This window comes from Anopheles bellator, chromosome 1 (genome assembly GCF_943735745.2).
Source record: "Anopheles bellator chromosome 1, idAnoBellAS_SP24_06.2, whole genome shotgun sequence".
Lineage (NCBI taxonomy): Eukaryota > Metazoa > Arthropoda > Insecta > Diptera > Culicidae > Anopheles > Anopheles bellator.
The window spans coordinates 55,685,152-55,701,098 of record NC_071285.1 but is presented as its reverse complement, the minus strand read 5'-3'; the positions used below and the strand labels follow the sequence as shown (position 1 = coordinate 55,701,098).

The 15,947-nt window shown below is 52.3% G+C and overlaps 2 protein-coding genes across 5 annotated transcripts in view; both read left to right on the top strand.

Moving 5' to 3' along the window:
* Positions 1-7,987, top strand: part of LOC131216092 (guanine nucleotide exchange factor DBS) — a 35,076-nt gene extending 27,089 nt beyond the window's left edge. For all 3 annotated transcript variants that reach the window (XM_058210510.1, XM_058210501.1, XM_058210518.1), the window contains 7 exons: positions 5,252-5,437; positions 5,509-5,711; positions 5,783-5,897; positions 5,965-6,162; positions 6,237-6,442; positions 6,524-6,933; positions 7,004-7,987. In XM_058210510.1, the coding sequence (XP_058066493.1) occupies positions 5,252-5,437; positions 5,509-5,711; positions 5,783-5,897; positions 5,965-6,162; positions 6,237-6,442; positions 6,524-6,933; positions 7,004-7,110 (1,425 nt within the window). In that variant the 3' untranslated portion in view covers positions 7,111-7,987. The remainder of the gene's footprint in view (positions 1-5,251; positions 5,438-5,508; positions 5,712-5,782; positions 5,898-5,964; positions 6,163-6,236; positions 6,443-6,523; positions 6,934-7,003) is intronic.
* Positions 7,988-9,027: 1,040 nt separating this feature from the next.
* On the top strand, positions 9,028-15,307 carry LOC131212093 (DENN domain-containing protein Crag). Of its 2 annotated transcripts, XM_058205832.1 has the most exons (10): positions 9,028-9,777; positions 9,843-9,949; positions 10,009-10,159; positions 10,228-12,431; positions 12,502-12,825; positions 12,995-13,078; positions 13,240-13,657; positions 13,723-14,172; positions 14,238-14,413; positions 14,483-15,307. In XM_058205832.1, exons 1-10 carry the CDS (start codon positions 9,028-9,030, stop codon positions 14,799-14,801), a joined length of 4,983 nt encoding a protein of 1,660 aa, XP_058061815.1. In that variant the 3' UTR covers positions 14,802-15,307. The 2 variants fall into 2 exon arrangements, with proteins under 2 accessions (XP_058061815.1, XP_058061823.1); XM_058205840.1 differs by lacking the exon at positions 12,995-13,078.
* The last annotated feature ends 640 nt before the right edge of the window (positions 15,308-15,947 follow it).

The window sequence follows — 15,947 nt, the reverse complement described above, 5'->3', positions numbered from 1 at the left end:
GGGCTCCCATCATTAGTTCCTTCGCTACGCCGTGGGCTGTGTGTAGGATATGCATCGGCGATGCGATGCCCTAGCTTGCGCTCGAACGGTTTTTTTGGTCGGCCCTCCGACTCCCCGCCGGGGGTCCGTGGCGCACCGTTTTGCAAATTCGAAAAGGCTGTGCAGGCAGTGCCGATCGCGCCGCCACAAACAATCCATCCCGACGGGCGTGTGCGCGCCCCACGAGCTTCACCAATCGGTGGCCGTATCTATTGTTTTTAGTTCGTATCGATAGCTCATCGAGAGCGCAGCGTGGTCCAGTGAGGAGGTTCCGTTCTCCACGGAACACGGGCCGCGGTTCGAGTGAAAGACTGATCGCTGGCGCGCGCATGCTGACCATCTTCGATCCCAGATATTCGATCTCTTCGTGCGGGCGACAGTTTGTGGTGTGACATCAAGCATCCACCAGAGAAATCCTTACAGGATCGTTCGGTACCGGTCCAGTTAGCATCTGTATGTGTGCGTTTGTGTCCCTCGCAGTTTTCACTGGCCCCAAAAGCGTGTGGCCCCGCACTGCGGAAGTGTAATTGAAAACGCCCAGCTAGGTTGGGAGCTACCACCGCCGCAAAGTGTGTTTCGGGGCTGAAAACATTATCTGGTGCAAAAAAGGGAGCATGGCCCGGACTCTTCCTTCGCCTGCGGACGGTCGTCAACTGTTTCATTTACATCGTAATGCATTTAACATTCGCCGTGCGGTCGAGTGCGCCCGTTCCGCGAACTGGGGCGCTGTATGATATTGTAATTCTCGCACCAAAAAACGGCACCCATTAAGGCGTTTTTGTTTCTCTCCGTTGTCCAGTTTTCAATCATTAACCGTGTTTTTAATGAATGGATTTTCACTACTACCGTGTGGCTGCGTTTCGGAAAAATCGCGTGCTTGTACACTACATTAAACACCTTGAACCGGTAGATCGCCCAGGAGGCGATCAATCAGCAGCGGGTCCGAGGTCGGTTGCACCGGTTGAACCTAAACCCTCGCCACGGAAAGGAGAGTTTTCGGTGGCCAATTTCTCAAACTGTGGCCACCCCGAGCGGCGCGAGCGCACTGTGGGGAGGCCTATCGGGTAGCTGCAGCTATCGCCGCCGTCCCCCTGCTCGGCTCGTGCAGTGTGTGCTGCTCTCGTGTGATGGTTCCACTTTTCCGAGCACCGGCACGAGCCACCCAAACCGAAGCCAAAAGAAAGCTGCGTTTGTGATTATTTACACGTTAAATAACCGTTAAACATGGAATATAAAATCGTTTAAAATTTCGCCAATCTCCGTCGGCACCGGACCTCGGACCTGCCGGGCCGGGCCGGGTGGTTTATTGTGCGTGTTACTCTGCTCGGTTCAACAGCAACACTTTTTAAAGGCGCTAATAGTTTTATTTGGGGCCACTGTGTCTGTGTTTGTGCGCGTGGTGTGTAGAGAGACAGGCCACAGGGGCGCGCGCCCGCGCTCGCGCCTTATGACAACAATCTGTTGGGTGGAGTCCTCGGTCGGTGTTGTGTTCGCATTGGCAAGTGGTCGTGTCCTGCAAGTGGATCGGTGGCCAGGATGAAGTTTGGCAACTACAATCTGACCGCATCGATCGCCGACTCATCATCATCCGGTGCTGCCAGGCGGCGTCAGTGTTTTCTGTTCCGCTTCCAGAAGGTCCGGAACACGGCCAGCTACATCGTCGGGAAGGTGCACCGACATATGGGCGGCGGTGGTGGTAGTGGATCCTCCGGCGCTGGGGACACCGTGTCAACTAAGATCCCGAACGTACCATCAACCACCACAGCGCAGCCGCCACCGGGAAGCCCAGCAATCTGTAAGGCCTCCTCCAGGAGATCGAAGGCATCCCGAACGAAGGATCACAGCACCAGGCGTCAGCCAGCAGTCGTAGCAGCGAGCTCTTCGCTCAGTTGCTGCTCGGACTCGTCCCCATTGTCGTTCCGGGCGTCCCTGTTTGGAGAGCAATCGGAGCAGCAGACCACCGATGACCCCGAACACCACCGCGCCGCCGATGATGGGGGAATAATGCCACGCTTTTCACCGCGCGACTTCCCAACGTCTTGGTTCGGTGGGATGGGCGGTGGTACGCTTGGATTCCATCGAACCGCTGGCGGAGGAGGTGCTGCACCGGAACTGGCAACCGGCACTATCGGGGGCAGCAGCGCGCGCTACGAGGCCGATGCGTTTCAGGCATTCGGCAATCGGGCGCACCTGTTCCTCAAAAACAAGTCGATCTCGGGCAAGCAGCAGCGCGGTGGTGGTCTCGTTTTCTCCAAGGGACCACCACCGTTGGCACCATTGCCACCGCCGTCGCACGCGGCACAGATTCCGGCCAATCCTTTTCAGTCACTGAAACGAAACGGCGGGCCCAAGACGCTGACGCGATCGCTCCGGCACTTCGGTGGTAGCTGCCCGGAGATTAACGTGCACGAGGCCGACGCGCTGGTGGCCGCTACGCTGCGATCGCAGCGCAGCCAGAAGAGCTCCGTTTCGCAACGGTCCGCCAGCCGGTTCCGGAAGAGCCAGATCGTGCAGCTGCTGGAGAAGAGTGATAACGATGAGAAAACGGAAATGGAGATCCTGCAGGAGTACTTCGACACGATGTCGTACACGGAGATCGTGAAGGATCAGGACTTTCGGAACTATCTGATCAAAAAGCGGTACCTGGACATCATGGACTACATCTACAGTGGGTCCGAGAATGGGCACTTTTCGGCCGGGGGCGAGTGGAGCGCGGACTCGACGGGAATACCGGGCGTTGGTGGCGGCGATTCTTCTTCGCTGGTCGTTTCGAACAACGATTGTGACTCGGTGAAGAAGGAGAAACTGATGGCCGAGGCTTGCCCACCGGTGCCACCGTTGCCGCCGCTCCGTGGGTACTATACGTCGCACAGCAACCCGTCGGTGTTCTGCCGGAGGAACCGATCGTTCGAGGAGTACTATCAACAGCAGAAACCGCCACCACTGGAAGGAGTGTCCTCGGGTTCGTTTGCGGAATACTTTTCACTCCCGAAGACCCGGTCCGGAACGCCACGGAACCGTACGGGGAAAGATGCGCCACCGTCCGCTCACGCTGATCTGCCTCCGTACGTGACGCTACCGAAGCAAGCGAAACCGCAATCCCGTTGCCAGCGGACCTACCAGCAGGTGCGCGATTTTTGTGAGAAATCACTGATGAGGTACACCCTGCAGCGGCCGGCGACGAAGGTGGCTAGTCTGAAGTTGCGGCGGAACCCGCGCAACAAGGCTACCGGAGGTGGCTACTCGGAGAAGGAGTACAAACGGGTGATCGAGAACTTTGTCCGCAAACGGGGGTTCGCGAGCGCCGAGGAGTACACACGGTTCCACTACGGAAACTTTCTGCGCGAGAAGGTGCCCTCGAAGAAGCGATCGAAAGAAAAGGGCCATGGCCACGAGGGCCAGCGTAAGCCGGTGGGAAGGCGGCAATCGCAAAAATGCGTGCCCAGCGAGCATCACCATCATCATCCGCTCCAGTACAACTCGTTGCCACCACCACCGTACTCGAGTGGCGACTATCACGCGCCACCGACACCGACGTCCTTCGAGACGAAGGCGACTCCACCGGCGGCCCGGAATTTGCCGACTAATCTGCTGGTCGCGGCTGGGTCGCTTCCCAACGTGAGCCACAATCTGATCAGTGGTGATTGTTTCAAAAACTTTGACTACGTCAACCAAGCGATGACGGTCGGTCGTCGCCAGCACCACCGTGGTCAGCAGCGGGATGGTGGCTCCGGTTCGTCGGCCGGCGGTCGGCTGAACGAACGGCGACAAATCTTTCTGCCCGTCAACAGTGACGGCGAAGAGGAACTGTCGCACCGCGACCGCAGTCCCTTCTTTCCCGAGGCCCTCGGTGGCGTGATCGCGACCAGCGACCAAACGCACCGGCCGTACATTTTCGACGACGTCGGTGTCTACGAGACGATTCCATCGAACACCAAGGAACGGTTCCGGGCGGAAGTGCGATCGCGAAAGGAAACGCTCGTCAACAGCCTGACCATGCCACCGGGGTTCGGTGTAGGGTACGGTGAGCAGCGTTCAAAAATTGGCGAAAGGACCGCCAGCCCGTTTTTCGGTGCCGGCATCATCGAGGAGTCAAAACTAAACTTTCGATCTTTCCCGGAAAGTGTAAGTTGGGTTAATGTGTGCCCCTAAAGAGAGGTCAGGTGAATGCGGACGCGCAGTAGTGCATCGCGATCGGGCGACGATTAAAGTGAAAGAACACTCTCCCGGCAATGTTGTCGGCTTTACCTGGAAATACTCAAAATTCCGGAGAGTTATCGTAAAGCGACCAAAGTGCACTATAAATTTTCGCACGATCGCTGCGTTATTTTTAGGCATTCGGTTGATCGTGTGTGGGTCGCACGAGGTTGTGCAACTCACGATGCACATGATACGAAATGGCTGGCCTACGAACTATAAAACACTGAGTGATCGCGCGAAAGGAAGGTGAAGGGATCGCCGATGGCCGATAAGCGTTGTGGTTATTGTGATCGTCTTGCGGCAACCGTCATCAGGCGCCTGACAGGTTCGTCGCCGATGTCGAGGTTCAAGTCACCGCGCGCGCTCTCTATCCCATTAACCGCCTCATTCGCTTGAGCCCTTTTCTTTGACGGTTTTCTCCTCCTTTGTTTGGTTCGTTTTCTTCATGTGCGTGCCCCAAACTCCGGTTGCTTCTGTCTCACATGCCGACATGTGCTTGCGTTACCGCATCTGCAGCCATTTTTGATGTCACATTTCGTTCAATCGGCCGACGATGGCGGGTGCAATGGAGCAACGCCCTGGAAACGAGGTGCCCCCGGCTCAAGACACCGCTTGATGGCAAGCTGTGTCAGGCATAATTACGCGATAAATCCTGCGTGTGTGCGCGCCAGTTTTTGGGAAAGTTTGTCCACACTGGTCCGCAGTAGGTAATGGGCGTTTTGTTTTCGGACAACCCACATAGTAAGATTGGCCCGCAGGATGGGTTGAAAACGAAATGTCGCTTGTTGTGTAACTCTCATGTTTGACATAGTTCCGTCGCTTTTGGGTGAAGTTGGGCAAATAGTCAAGGCAATATTCGAGGAAGTGCCCGAAAGCAGTACCGCAGTTCCCCATAAGTCGTTGATTATTCTGTTACTATCTCTTGTCTTCGCTTTTTTCCGTCTTTATTAAACTCGTAATAACTCGGAATTATTAATCATTTTTTTGTCTCGATTTCTTACACCGAACGCAGGGTTACAAAGACGAGATGGTATCGGAAGAGATGGGCTCTCTTGTGCCACCGGGTCTCCAGGGGAAGTCGGACATACTCTTCGGTAACCTGCACGAGCTGTACACCTTCCACAACGATATCTTCTTGAAGGACCTGGAAAACTGCATTTCCACAACCGAACTAGTCGCACTCTGCTTTGTTCAACGGGTAAGCGCCTTCGCGGCTGTCCAGCCCTTCACCACACGGTGCTGACCATTTTCGGTTTGCCCTACTTCCAGCGAGATACCTTCTTCCGGCTGTACTCGTACTACTGTCAAAACATACCCCGTTCCGAGCGTCTTCGGGAGACCCTCGTCGATACGCATCTGTTCCTGCAGGAATGCCAAAAGAAGCTCGGCCACAAGCTACCGCTCGCTGCCTACCTGCTAAAGCCTGTGCAAAGGATCACCAAATACCAATTACTTCTCAAAGATTTGCTCAAGTAAGAGAGTGCGGGAGCCGTCCGTTGCTCCACGGGCCATGGTAATAATGTACGCACTGTCCCATTTGTAGATTCAGCGACACCGGCACGTGCTCGCGGGAGCTACAGAAAGCACTGGACTGCATGCTGGTTGTACTGAAGTGTGTCAACGATTCGATGCACCAAATCGCTATTACAGGCTTTCCCGTAAGTGTCCGTTAGCTACCTGTTGTCGGGGCTGTCCAACTTATGGCTGTCTTTGTTCCCCGCTTAGGCCGATCTATCGCAACAGGGCGAACTGCTGCTCCAGGATTCGTTCCAAGTGTGGACGGAAAGCAAGAAAGACCTTCGGTTGCGGCTGAAAACGCAAAACCGGCACATTTTCCTCTACCAAAAGGCGATGCTCTTTTGCAAGCAAGGCTCCAAGACGGGGCACAACAAAAGTACCTACCAATTCAAACACTGGCTGCAGGTAGGATAGAGGGATAAAGAGTAGATGATTGATTGACGGTCCGGACCACTCACTTGCCCCGGACTTTTCCGCAGATGTCGCAGATTGGTCTGACCGAGTCAGTGCGAGGAGACTTGCGACGATTCGAAGTGTGGCTACAGGGTCGACAAGAGGTGCACACAATACAAGCGGCCACGATTGAGATTAAAAACAAATGGGTTGCCGAAATCAAACGAGTCTTGTTGAACCAGCTGGAGGAACTGAAGGGCGAAAAGATCAAGCAGTACAGCATGAATCACAAGTAAGTGTTTGGTGTTTCCAGCTTTGTGTATTCCCTGGGCAGAGCTCATCCATTGATCGATTCCTGTTCTTTGTTTTGAAGGACCCTGCGACACACTGCTTCCTGGGACACGCCACCTGCGCTACACTGTACACCGAACCGTGCACTGAGCTGTGACCAGCAGCAAGCCAACGGTGGAGGAATACTTGGTCTTGCGCAAGATGTCGTCACCCGGATAGGGCATATGAATGACGAGGGCCTGCTGAATTCTACCGTCATCTCATCGTCGTCCTCGGAGCACGACAATCAGGAGGCAAATGCGTGGAGCTCGGACTACTCCAACAGCGAGGACGAATTCACCACCGTGGAGGATAGTGTGGTGCCGGGTCACAAATTTGTATCACTAGCGGATTACTGCGCCATGGGCAACTCGGAAGTGTCCATGAAGGAATCCGATCTGGTGGAGCTACTGAAAGTAGGATGTGCTGGCTGGTGGTTTGTTAAAGTGATCGGTAAGACGGACGTTACACTCTGCTCCAAGTTACGCCAGTAAGTTAATGCCTCGTGTTGGTATCTTTGCAGCAACCGGTCTTGAAGGCTGGGCACCGGCAGCCTATCTCGAACCAACTAACCGTAAAAACTCGCGCATACGAAGTGCCCGCAGCCAAGACAAGCTGAACGATCACTAGACATAGCGACAAGCGTGTCGGCGGTAACCACTCCCCCTGGCCAAAGTGTATAGTGTTTGTATTAAATGTGTGTTAACCTTTCGTGCAGGTGATAATATTCGAATCAGAAATAATCAAATAAGTGACAATATGTCCCCTTACGGAAAGTGCTTCGCAAAGTTCCATGATTATGTAGCAAATCTCAGCCGTACCGCGTACTGTATAACTGAATAATATGATCGAATGAATATGTAAGCGTAATGAGATTGACCACGTTCTCACTCGAGTAGTTTCGCTTGACTCCTATTGTACGACACTTTCTACTACCGTAAGACTCGGACTCGGATAATGCTGCAAATATTGTTGGATATTTATTTTTTATTTATTAAGCATCTAGCAGTGCCGCTCGGTTTCCACCGGGACCTCTCAAAACATTCTTTCAATGCAATGTTTTCTTGCGACCCACAACTTTTTTCGGATCACTCTTCGAATAAAGTAGCACCGATTGCATGGGTAACGCTTGGTGAACTTGCTATCGATAGTTCCGGTTATGATTTGACACGGAATCACTGTGCCGGTCACAGACATTCTTGTGTTATCCATGTTAGATACATTGAAAAACACCGCTTTTGCGCCGCTTCCTCTACTACGCTTGTGCGCTGCTTCCTGTTCGGTGCCGTTGGTAGCTTAACGCTTAAGAAGTTGAAGAACGTGTTGGACCGAGAATACCGGGAGTTTGCTTCTGATTGTTTCACAGTAACAGTGGTATCAAACATACTTCACAATAGGAGGCCATCAATTGCTTCGGAGTACTGATCATATCACAAATACATTCACAGATATATCGTTCTTCGTGGTATTGTTTCTCCTACTGTTTCGATAGTTTACGTGCAATATTATCCCCTTGTTTTGTTTTGGTGTATAAAACTGCTCAATTTTGTTATCTTTTAAACAACTTCGGACCGAAAAACAACATCCGAAACATTGGAACTAATGAAATAAATCAACCAGTACGATTAATTTCGTAAAACTTACATTAATTCCCTGCGTCAGGCTCAATCATGTCAATCATTGTAGTTTTGAAAGAAACGGTACGTACGGTAAGACCGTGTAAGTAAAGCAGACAAATGATAAGGACTTAGTAACGTTGATAACGAGTCAATAACCGTTTTTGTTTGGATCTTCATTCAAATTGTTGACGTTTGCCGAATGAGTGCCTGGGTGCGCGGGTGCCCGGGTGAGTGCCTGGCTGGCTGTCAAAACGTGTTTTGCATGCCGTAACGGGTTCAGTTTGTTTTGCTATTCATCGTCACCACGTACGGAAAAGTAGCCCTTCTGCTATTCTAATCAACGTTCTGAAAGCTCTGTTCATATTCACAGTGTTATTGACCCATTTCGAACGACACCGAACAGAGTTCCCCTAGGCGGGCAACCTCGCATCGTTTTTAATTGGACCCGAAAATTGATTGCAAAAAGGTGTGCCACCATCGACGATCAATCCACCGAACGAGCCGCAGTGTGAAAACGATCAATCCGTTCTACCCCCCACCCAGGAATCCCTCCGTCGGTGCAGTATGATGTTCGGTTAATTGCGGGCGGCCCTGAACGGAACAGCGTCACTGTTCGTGGCATTGCATTGTTTCGTCTGGGCATTCGACTCGATTTGTTTGGATATCTTGCGCTCTTGCGGGGTTTGCTGGATCTGTCATCCGTCGGATCTGCATCGAAAAGGGCTACTGCGAAGCGTTCAGGTAATAGAATGCTTTCCAATTGAAAGAATACATGGGAAAAGTATAAAAATTGGAAGAAACCGATAAAGTCAACGAATAGTTAGTTGTGAGCGTAGTAGGCCAGCTATGAGCGAATGTGTGTATGGCCTTCTATGACCGGGCTTCAAATTTTTGTTCTATTACTTTCAGCAGTAGAGTACACGTCAAAATGGAGGAAAGACGGGTCGCGGATTACTTTGTAGTGGCCGGAATGTCGGAAAATCCCAAACTGCTGAAGGAGAACATATTTAACGACTCGTCACACCTGCGATCGGCCAGCTCAATCGATCCCATAACAGACATCGGAGTGTACTTTCCGTCGCTGGGTGAACAAATCCCGGCCGACTATGAAGTGCTCGAGAACACACCGACCGGGTTGCTGGCCGATCTGAACTATGGTTCCGTCCGTACGACGGCCTGTTTTATCTACTACCGCCGGGGGAAGGATAAACCGCCGCTGGTTGATATCGGTGTTATGTACGAAGGAGCCGAACGCATTATGGCGGACGCAAGTATGGTTCTGAGCACTCCCGGCGATCGGGTGGCCAATGTGAACAATTCGTCCGCCAAAACATTTCTCACATTTCGGCGCGCCCCTACGAATATGCCTTGCAACGAACTCGTCGTCACCGATCTGTGCGTCGTAGTGCCGTCCAAAGGGGAGAAACCACCGCATGCCTTTTGCATGATCCACAAAACGCTCAACAAGGGCCTGATGGGCAGTGATGTGTTTCTGTGCTACAAAAAATCAGTGAACCGCCCCAAGCTGATCAGTTACGAGCCGGAAATTCTACACCGCTACCCGACCGTCGATCACAAGGATTTCCCGCTCACCCTGTGCCACAGTGTACCGTTGTTTTGCTTGCCGATGGGCACGACGCTGGAAACTTGGCCACACGTACCGGGAGGTGATGGCAAGGTAAGCAACCGGTCGTTAGGCCGCCATCTAACTAACTAAGGCATCGAACGCACTCGGTATTGCAGATGAAACGGAAACCGATTCAGCCGATCTTTAGCACTTTCGTGCTCACCGTCAACGATGGCACGTACAAAGTTTACGGTTCAGCCCTAACGTTCTACGAGGACTTCGAGTGAGTGGCGGAAAGTTTCTCAAAAATGCTGTAAACTTCATAACTCTCGTTCGTTACAGTGAAAACAACCTGAATACTCAGCAAAAGGAACTGCTTGAGTGGACTGCGGAGTCGCCGAAAACTCATTCGCTTCACGTCAATAAGTCCATTTGCCTGCTGTCGCGATGGCCATTCGGGGATACATTTGAGAAATGGCTCCAGTTTTTACATGTAAGCCCCGTTTCCGCACGTGCGGGCTGTACAAAGTGCGTTAACTTTCGTTTTCCTTTCTCTTGTAGCAACTTTCCATCGGCGACGAAAATTTGCCAGTTCCCATCGAACGGTACATCACACACCTGCTCGACGAGGTGCCTTTCCCGTCACCGAGCATCCTACTGCAGCTGTCGACGTTGAGTAACAATCGCATTTTGCTCACCCTTCCGGAAGATTCACCACTCCCGCGAAGTGGGGCCGGATTTCGTCAGCTGCTCTCCAACTTGGGCCCCGACAACTGTCTGCACGTACTGCTGTTGGTCCTGACGGAGCAGAAACTGCTCATCCACTCGCTGAGACCGGCCATTCTGACGGCCGTCGCAGAAGCGGTATCGTCGTTTTTGTTTCCCTTCCGATGGCAATGCCCGTACATACCGCTGTGTCCGCTGGGTCTGGCCGAAGTGCTACACGCACCGTTGCCGTATCTGATTGGTGTAGATTCCCGATTCTTCGAACTCTACGAGCCCCCGAATGACGTGACGTGCGTCGATCTCGATACGAACAACATCAGCCTGTGTGACTCGCAAAAGCATCTGACGACGAAGCTGCTTCCGAAGCGGGCAGCGCGCACCTTGCGCCAAACCTTGCGTAACCTGGACGAGTTGGGCCAGGGCAATGGGTCCGATTCGAGCAACAGCTTGGATCGGGATCTGAAGAAGAGAAAGCGTGAGCAAAACCTCGAACAGCGCATCCAGGAAGCGTTCCTGCAGTTCATGGCGTCCATCCTGAAAGGCTACCGCGACTATCTGGTACCGATCTCGAAAGCTCCCACTGTAGGGGCCACCGATCCGACCGCCCTGTTTCGCATGGAAGCGTTCCTACGATCACGCGACAAAGCACATCACAAATTTTTCCAGCTGCTCATGAAAACGCAAATGTTCATTCGGTTCATCGAGGAACGCTCGTTCGTGTCCGATGGTGACCACAATTTGGCCTTTTTCGACGAGTGCACCGAAAAAATAAGCGCCTACGAGGACACTTCGGCGGAAGTGAAACTGATCGAGTGGGACGCCGGGCAGAGCAGTGAGACGACAAAATTTGTCTTGCCACCCGAGTGTCAACCGGAGCTGATGTCGCAGCAAAGCTATCGCTACAGTTCCTTCGTGCTGGACTCCATGCTGCTCAAGCAGTCGCGCCGCAGCATGCTGTCTAAAGTGCTGCATCAACAGCAGCATCATGGCGCACTGGCCCCGGGCTCACCGATGGCACGGAGAACGAAGCACGAAATTAAAACCGCTCAAAAACTGGCCCGCAAACAGCAGGCGCACCCGGAGCTTTGGGCCAAGCACCTGCTCGCCACATGCTACTCCATCTACTTTATTGCACTTCCTAGCCTCATATCGGAGAGTAGTGGCCGCGAGCACGACGTGCTGAAGGCGGCCTACGATTTGCTCAGCAAAGCCTCGAAACTGAAGGTCCAGTGCGATGAGGTGTGCTACCGCATCATGATGCAGCTCTGCGGGATGCACAACCTGCCCGTGCTGGCCGTACGGTTGCACTACCTAATGAAACGGTCCGGTATCCAACCGAACGCCCTCACGTACGGTGTGTACAATCGCTGCGTGCTGGAAGCGCAGTGGCCGGCAAACTCTATGCTTTCATCGCAGGTCCGATGGAACCGTCTACGCAACATCATTCTGGGAGCGGCCCAGTTCAAGCGTGCCGGAATGAAATTCGCCGATCGACGGCGTCGTTCGTTATCGCAGGAAAACAATTTGGGCAGCACACTGGAGTCGGTGAACGGCACCTCACGTACCAGTCTCGATTCGGGCTACTCCCAGGCAGAGCCCGCCCAGGCTACCACCGCCAGTCCCGGACTGGATTTCACTGCATTTGACAAGCTTCGTGGGCGGTTGGGGGCCATCGTGCGGCACACTACGTCGGGTGCCCATCAAGAGCGCACATCCGATGTGCTGTCCAGTGCCGGTCTGCTGATCAGTGGCGATGGGCCGCATCATCACCACCATCCGAAGGCATCGAAGTCTACTTACAAATCACCGCCCCCAAAGAACTCGTGCGACTTGAGTCCGCGCATGCTGGCAAGGGCCGACAGTTTTGCGGGCGACTCCAAATTTGTCGATAAGCTGCAGAGACAAAATTCTGTCGCCGTCGCCGCTGCCGGGGGCGATGGAATGAAAGCAAAGCGTGCCCTCGATTTCCACGAGACTGAAAACAGCTCCCAGGAGGAACTGGATGACACGAAAGGAAACACGAAATCAAGCCCAACCAAGTGAGTATCGAACGCGAGTGATCACCCCGCGGCTCGGTTGATGTTTAATGGGTATTGAATGTTTGTACAGGATATCTCCTAGGACAGTGGTTACACAAGACGATCCGCTGGGAGCGCTGAATGATGAAGTGATCAACGAGGCTGGACAACCGCAACCGTCAGCGGTGGCCACCGATACAGAATGCCTTTCTCGTCAGCTGAACAGCAACGACACGATCTACACGGATCAACCCATTCTTTTCAAAGGACAACGATCGGCAACGTTCGACGATTCGCTGCAACTCAACAAAAGCATGCAGCGCTCGGAAACGATGCCCTCAACGACGGCGGCGAACGCATCGCCGGCTTCGTCCGGCTTTGCCTCCCTTGGGTCGACGCTAAAGTTCAACTTTGGGTGAGTGTGGCCCTTTTGTTCATTGCATGCTGTACCGATTCTAACTCGCTCCGTTCCATCATCGTAAAAGCTAGTCCCTTGCTGTGCCGTATGATTTTATGTCCTTACTTATTTTGTTCCCATTTGTTCTTGCATCTTAAACCGTTATTGAACGTTATGTTGTGGTTAGCCGTTACTCACCTGCACGTATGTCCATGAAAAAAGACTTGAAGTCGTTGTCGTCCAACATGATAGAGAACATTTCCAACATAAGGTAAGTGTCCAGTGTTTTGTGCAAGCTGTGTTTTGTTTCGTGTCGTTTCTAAATACATTGTCGCACGCTGTCAGCTCTCTGGACCGCTGGGTCTGCATTTTTTGGGAACCCTACGTCGCAAACACCAACTCAATTTTGTTTCGTTTCGTTGTTTTCCGTAGCCCAAGTTTCACGGGCAAAAAATCGAACGAGATTTTTCAGGGCGGGCTGAGCAGCATAAAAAATGCGGCCACCTCGGTGGCCAAGAAGTTGGACGAAATCAAAGAAGCCATATCGGCGAACACAACGCCCGTGAAGTCAACCGGTTTCAACAGTAGCGGAACGCAACCGGACCGTGATGGGCACGGGTCGGAAAATGACCTCCTGCAACACGACGATTCGATGGGCAGCGGCGGTGGCACACTGAACGGTTCCCGTTCGCGGCGTGTGTCCAGTGAGTTCGATCTGTGGGGCCGTTTCAGTGAATCGCGCAAGTCTAGCTACAACAATCTTGTGCCGTTGGGAGAAAACACTGCCTCTACCGGTAGCTTGAACGTGTATCCGATGCTGCCGGACAACGTGTACCCGTCGGTGACCGATGTAAGAGGACACCGCATTTTCCACCGGGAGAGAGACGAATATACATTCTGTTACCATATTTGCAGATTTCGGAGAACAATGGCGCAGACTACGTGATTCAAATTACGTCCTGTTCGCAGTGTCACAACTGTTCGGTACTGCTGTACGATGAAGACGTGATGGCGGGTTGGTCGGCCGAAGATTCCAATCTCAACACCACCTGTCATGCTTGCAATAAAGTGACAGTGCCATTCCTGAACGTGCAAGTGATCCTCGACAGCCAGCAGCCGGAGGAATCGCAGCAACCTACGACCACAGGCGCAGCACCACAGGACGTTATCAGTGTGCCATACTTGAATCCGCTTGTGCTGCGCAAAGAGTTGGAAAACGTCCTCAGTCAGGAGGGCGATATGGCGCTCACGAACGGAACCTTCGTCGAGGAGCATCCCATCATCTACTGGAACTTGGTGTGGTTCATGGAGCGGATAGACGTCTCCACCCACTTGCCGAGTCTTGTGCAGTCAAAACAGGTTAGCGTGGAATTGTATGCGATAAGTTTGGCCATCGGCATTTACTCTTTTTCCCTTTACCTTGGCAGGAGGATGAGAAGGCCGATCCGCTAAGTATGCTGAAAACCGTTGTCGTCTACTGTTTGTGGGACAACCCACGGCTGCACTCTGAGGCCGGGCCGGCCATGTACATGCTCTGGCGACAGAATCAACCGGACAGTACGTTGCTGAAAGCGTTACTCACCGATCAAACGTCCATCAACCGAACGTTAGTATCACAATGTCGTCGTTCCCGTTCCTGCCGACACCGGTCTGATTTCATTTATCTACCTTTTAGTGTGATGCAACAAGTAATCGCGTCGATACGTTGTAACGATTTGCTGACTCCCGTCAAACGGCTGGCCAACGAAAGGCAGAAGCTCAAACATCGGGGCGTCGATCGAACACACTCGATCTACCGTGACATGCTGTTCCTGGCGATCGTGGAGATCGGTCGGGCCGACGTCGATCTGATTTCATTCCACCGCGAGTATGCGGCCGTTTTCGATAAGCTCGAGCTCGACAAGGTCGACACGTACTACCGAACGCAAGACCTGCCGCCATCGACAACGGCCATCTTCTGCCGGGCGTACTTTAAACCGCTGGTACTACCCTGACGACCGCTGCCGGTAGTTAAGAATCCCCCGGCGTATCACAGATGTTCCGTGAGACAACGGTGCCGCGATCGGACGGTCTCATTCGTGGCGGAACACAGAGAAACGGTCGAATGCTGCGCGGACTAGGGACACCGGGCGGGGCCCAGACTACTTACCGAGCGACACGGGAGTGCGGGAGGCGATTTCGATGCCAGACTCGAAGCAAAAACGCGGCTATCGTCGACCGTCATGTATTTCTGCACCATCCGTTTTATTATTGCATTTGTTTTTCTTCAAATCATCCTTCTTTTACATACTGATTTAGAAATAAACTGCTTACGGCACGTGGTGTTAATGCCTGTCGACGAGGAACAGTTAGTTCCCTTCAAAATATCATTCATTTACATTACAAAATCATCAGAGATTTATTAGGATATTTTAGAAAAATACCCACTGTTCATCCGGCACGCTGAGTATCCGGCTTGAGATGCGAGTTGGAATTGATTACAATTAACTATAAACTTCCGCACCGAAGCGATCAATAAAGAGATTCTTGTTTCGAAGCAATTTCTGGGCACACTTGTCGGGGTTTTCCGTAATGTGGTTCAATATGTAATCTTCTATACAATAAAAACGAATCGGCGTCCGTCCGTCCATCGGTGCTTGAATTGCACGCCAAATCGTACCTCGTACTGTTATTTTTGCGAAACTTGGATAATTTTTTTTTTCGATCGGTTTGATTATTTTTGGCCGCACACGGTGTCGGCATGCTCCCACTGTCCGCGAAAGAATCTTTCGGTTCCAATCCGGACGATTTTGCGACCACGATTGTAACAGGAACTCATGTCAGATAAAGAGGTAGCGGATCAGCCTGATCGAAGGGGAAATGATCGTTATCGCCGAACACCATCCGTCTCTTTCGTTTCACAGAATCCATATCGCATCGTAGGATGCAGCCGATCGGAGTCTCAAAGAGGGGAAGTGTGAGTTATCTATCTCTCTCGATCCACAGCGATTGGCGATCCTCCATTAGTGGCTTCCTTTTTCCGCCAGCCGGTGGCGTAGTTAACCCACAGATGCCAATTAGTTTGCTAGACTAATTTTTTTCGATAATTGATTAATTAATTGATATCGATCAATTATCTGAAGTTTTTTTAAGTTAACTAG

What these genes read in the sequence shown, in the direction of transcription:
- LOC131212093 (XM_058205832.1), top strand. Translation starts at nt 9,028, where the DNA reads ATGGAGGAAAGACGGGTCGCGGATTACTTTGTAGTGGCCGGAATGTCG. An exon ending in ACGCTAAAGTTCAACTTTGG is followed by an intron (nt 12,826 to 12,994) that starts GTGAGTGTGGCC and finishes TGTTGTGGTTAG; the next exon opens with CCGTTACTCACCTGCACGTA. An exon ending in GAGAACATTTCCAACATAAG is followed by an intron (nt 13,079 to 13,239) that starts GTAAGTGTCCAG and finishes TGTTTTCCGTAG; the next exon opens with CCCAAGTTTCACGGGCAAAA.